Source organism: Myotis davidii, unplaced genomic scaffold (assembly GCF_000327345.1).
Source record: "Myotis davidii unplaced genomic scaffold, ASM32734v1 scaffold502, whole genome shotgun sequence".
Classification (NCBI taxonomy): domain Eukaryota; kingdom Metazoa; phylum Chordata; class Mammalia; order Chiroptera; family Vespertilionidae; genus Myotis; species Myotis davidii.
The window spans coordinates 1592396-1597474 of NW_006293000.1; the positions used below are offsets into that span (position 1 = coordinate 1592396).

Sequence of the window (5079 nt, forward strand, 5' to 3'; positions counted from 1 at the left end):
TTGCATACTGGTAGAATAACTGTGAAAATTTTATAAATAATTTAGAAAGAAAAATATAAATAGTAAACTCTAAAAGTCTATTTATTTTTCTTACTCTTGCCTTTCTGTTACAGCAGAGTGACTGAGCTCTTCATTATATAAAATGTCTTATTGAAACACAGCCAACAAATGTTATTATGGTGAAAATGCGTTGACTTTATCAGCACCAGAAAATCCTTCATGAACCTTGGTTTAGGCTGATAGTCCTTGCTTGCTGCTTTCATATCACTTTTTATTTTTTCTTGAACTAATCGATATACTTGGTTATCATCCATGTAAGACTACAGGCTTCTCAGTGCAAAGGCTGAATCATGTTCAATTTTTTGTTTTTTTAAAGAAAAGCACCTGTTGCCCTAACCTGCTTGGCTCAGTGGATAGAGGGTTGGCCCTTGGACTGAAGGGTCCCGGGTTTGATTCCCGTCAAGGGCGCACACCTCAGTTTCAGGCTTGATCCCTGGCCCTGTTTGGGGGACATGGGGGAGACAACCAATCAGTGTGTCTCTCTCATATCAATGTTTCTTTTTTTCCGTCTCTCCCCTTCCTTTCCACTCTCTCTAAAAAATCAATGGGAAAATATTCCCAGGTGAGGATTAACAAAAAAAAAAGAAAAATAGAAAAAGAAAGGCACTAGTTACTACAGTGGCTGGAACCGAATAGTTGTCTATAAATATTTGTTGAAACAAACTATTCATTTAATAATATGTAACACATCCTAGGAATGGGATATAGTTTTAGAAAACTGAAATTGATCTCCCTCCTATTTTCTTTTTGTTTTGACTCCTTTCCATCCTTATTGACACATAGATCAAAGGCTGGACGTTTAGAGTCCTGAATACATTAGATGATTAGATTGGGATGGTGGGACCCTGAAAATAAATGACTAATTATGTGGATAACCATATAAAATTAGATATCAGTTATTAATTCTTCCTCTATGCTAGTCACTATTCTTGGGTCCTTTAGTTATTCTCCTCCATTTAATCAATATATAGAAGTACTGGTTACCATCAAGTAATATTTTTTCTACTTTATTCAATGCACTACATGCGCCTACTGTGAAAGAGTTCAGAGATGTGCAAGGCTTGGGGCCTGACTGCAGCTAATTCAATGCTGGGAGCAAGCTGGACATCCTCTCATTCTGTCTCTAGGGAGTGCCTTGTATGTGTGTGGGACTTTTCTAGACAGTGGTTCTATAACAATGAACAAAGAAAACCAAACCAAAACAAAAAAACCCTGACCTCATGATACTTGTATTCTAATGGAGGAGGAAAATAACTAAAGATGTAAAACATAGACTGTATTAGATAGTGGTTAATACTAAAGGGGGGATTAAAGCAAAGGGTGAGGGTGTGCATGCTGTTAGTGTATATCTGTGAGGGGGCAGGATTGGAAAACTGGATCAGGTAGCTACGAAGGCTTTGCTGAGAATGACGTTTCAGTAATGACGATAAACCAAGGCATGTGGAGTGCGTCCCTCTCCTGAGCAGCTGGGAATAGTGACTAATTCTTGTCATATACTTTTGCAATGTGCTCAGATGGAGTTTTAGAATTTCTCTTATTATATCACTAGGAGATACACTACCGATGGGTATGATTTAGTTACCTGAGGGAAGCACCTCACCGTAACTGCTTTTGTAATAGACCTTCTGGAATATATTAGGAAAAACTTTATATAATCATAATATACCCCTACAATGTGGAATTTGAATCAAAAGTCACTCTCAAAATATTTAAATGTGTTCTCTATATCATTTGAGCCTTACCTTCCACCTTTATCCATCACACATGTTCCCAGTGTGCAGGCACATGGGTACTCGTCATGCTGCATCCCAAGGTTATGCCCCAGCTGATGGGCCATTCGGCTTGCAATCACATTAAGGTCAGGTAAAAGGTCCTGATGCCAAAAGGAGATGTCATTAGACATTTCTACAAGACAGCACACTATGGGAAATAGTGCTTTGAACTAATGGTTGAAACCTGTTTTCTAGCTTCTGGTTAACTGATACTTATTTGAGAGGCCATGGACTTACCTCCCTCTTCTGCCCTTCAGTTTCTTTAGTTTATAATGAGGTTGAACAAATGATGTTTTGAGTGGCTCTAAATCTACCATTTTGAAATTCTTTTTTTGTGGTATAATAATGGTCATTCTTGGAGTTATACAGACACATTCTTACAAATAGCTAAAAATTATTAGCTAATGCTTTACCCAATTAAATAAACATTACTACCATCCATATACCAGATAATCAAAAGGGATAAAAATAAAAATATGTGTGGTTCATGTTTTCAATGTGCAATCTCACATTGCACAAAACTGTTATGCAATCATGAGAATAGAGTTTCTACTTGCAGAAAACCAGAAGGGTCAGTGCTGCAAAATCCAACACAAAATTGGTTGTTGCCTGTTTGTAGTTCTATTTAACATTTTAATCTTCATATTATTTTCAAAAATATGAATTTCCAAAGGGGATGGAATATCAGGTTACTGTAAAAGTAAAATACCACTAATTTGGTAATTTCATCTTGCTCATTTAAGTTTAAAATATGCTCCAGGTTACAATATCATAATTTAAGTGGTGACTGCCTATTAATGATTAGGTTGACTCTTTATGCAACATTTATGTTATTAAAATTCAATGATTCCATGGGCAAACATGTAATCATACAAAGAATCATACAATAAGTAGTTCATGAATTCATTTTAATAAGTTCTAGCTTTTAATTTCAACATCATAGCAAGACTGGGTTGAGCATTGAAATCATAAGGTAGGCACTTTTTTTTTAAAGTAATCCAAGCCTTCATGTTTTCAAATATTTCTTTAATACGGTTACTTGGACAGTACTTGCTAGAAGCTCAGTGACTTGGGAAAGGATCAGATAAACAAGGATCAGAGTCAGCAGTGTGAAGGCCTTATGCTTTTGGAAAAGAAATTGCAAGTCTGCCTTGATATTTTATATGACCTATGCAATTTCTTTTCAGCACAAGAACAATTATTCTCACTTGCTAAATCAGTCGAATTTAATGGACTTTACACGTCCTGTACACAACTCTATTTAATATGCAAAAGAACTTTTTAAATATTTGCATGTTAATTTGTATATAGTGTTATCTTAAACTATGAACACTGCTTTACCTTTATTATTCATCTATAGTATTTTTTTTATAAAACATTTCCTTTCTCATTAAATAAAAGCAACATGGAAGTTTGATCATGACATATGTTGGTGGGGATATATGAAGGAATGCATACCTGGTCCCTTTCACTAGGACACAGAATATTACAGAAGTTTAATTCAAACTTTTTATTCAGTAGTATAACATAAATAAACACAGCCCACCTTGACGACACTGCAGGAATAATAGGGCAGGCACATACCCCCTGGATAAGAAATTCCTTGTGCATGGGTATAAAGCCACTTCCCACTATAAACAAAATGAAAATACACTCTTCAATATGAGATAGCACTTTAATTAATACATGCACTGAACCACAGTGAACTCCCACAATGCTAGTGCCTTTGCACATGAAAGTGTCTTTTCTTTTTCCTGGAGTTAAGGATGACTTCAGTTGACATTAAGCTCATTTTAAAACTGTGGCATATTAGATGCATTGAAAAGTCAATGCAATATTTAGTTGAAATCATATGAAAGTACTTTCTTAAAAATAACAATAGTAGAGTCCCATTTTACTTGACTTCAGTTTGCCCTGCATCCAGCTCTGGATAAAATAACTTAAAACAAATTAAAATGTTTAGAGCCTGGCCAGTGTGGCTCAGTGGTTGAGCATCACAGTTTGATGCCTGGTCAGGGCATATGCCCAGGGTGCAGGCTCAATCCCAGTGGAGTGTGCAGGAGGCAACCAATCAATGATTCTTTCTCATCATTGATGTTTCTATCTTTCTCTTCCTCCCTGAAATCAATAAAAATCTATATTTTAAAAAAGGTTCTGAAGTGTTGAACACAGTAAGTTCTGATTAATATTATTTTTATCAATAATCTCTTTTCTAATATTTTAAAAGCTGGGGGGGGGTCAAGCTGGATGACAGAGATGCTCCATTTTAATCTGTGCCATGACATCCCCTCAAATGGAGGAGCTGGCGAGGGGCACTCAAGCCCAATGGCTTCCCCTCAAGAATTCAGCCACATCTTCAGCCATTACTCCAGGGAGCGCTGTTGGCATCCCAAGGCAGGATAGCTCTACATATTTGATCCCTCTCCTCCCTTCCCCTAGCTGAAATCAATAAAAATATATATAACATATACATATGTATGTATAATATGTGTGTGTGTGTGTGTGTGTGTGTGTATGTGTGCTTATATATGTATGAGAGACCAAGACCAAGTGCACGAAATTTGAGCACTCATTGGGGAGGTTCCCTCAGCCCAGCCTGTGCCCTCTCGCTGTCCAGGAGCACTCGGGAGATGTCCGACTGAAGGCTGTCAGTCGGACATCCTTAGTGCTGCCACGGAAGCAGGAGAGGCTCCTGCCACCAGTGCTGCGCTCATCAGCCATGAACCTGGCTTCTGGCTGAGCAGCGATTTTACTGTGGGAGTGCGCTGACCACCGGGGGCAGCCCCTTCATTGAGCATCTTCCCCTTGGTGGTCAGTGTGCATCATAGCAACTGGTCGCTCTGCCATAGGGCTGGAACTGGCTCTCTGACATCCCCTGACGGGTCCCGGATTGTCAGAGGGGTCAGGCCAGGCTGAGGGACCCCACCGGTGCAAGATCGGGGCTGGGAAAGGATGTGGGAGGTTGGCCAGCTGGGGAGGGACTGTGGGATGGCTCCAGGGCATGTCTGGCCCATCTCGCTCAGTCCCAATCAGCTGGACCCCACCAGCAAGCTAACCTACCAGTGGAGTATCTGCCCCCTGGTGGTCAGTGCATGTCATAGTGACTGGTAGAACAGTAGACTGTCTGCCCCCTGGTGATCAGTGCATATCATAGTGAGTGGCATATCGTTAGCATATTATGCTTTGATTGGTTGAATGGACAACCAGAAGACCAGACACTAAGCATATTAAGCTTTTATTATATAGG

General features: G+C 39.1%; 1 protein-coding gene across 1 annotated transcript in view; it reads right to left on the reverse strand.

The window, feature by feature from the left end:
• Positions 1-3487, reverse strand: part of ADAM7 (ADAM metallopeptidase domain 7) — a gene marked incomplete at its 5' end in the record, with an annotated part of 22485 nt that extends 18998 nt beyond the window's left edge. Inside the window, 3 exons of the mRNA XM_006766447.2 lie at positions 9-19; positions 1803-1933; positions 3379-3487. Of these exons, the coding sequence (XP_006766510.2) occupies positions 9-19; positions 1803-1933; positions 3379-3487 (251 nt within the window). The remainder of the gene's footprint in view (positions 1-8; positions 20-1802; positions 1934-3378) is intronic.
• Between the last annotated feature and the right edge of the window lie 1592 nt (positions 3488-5079).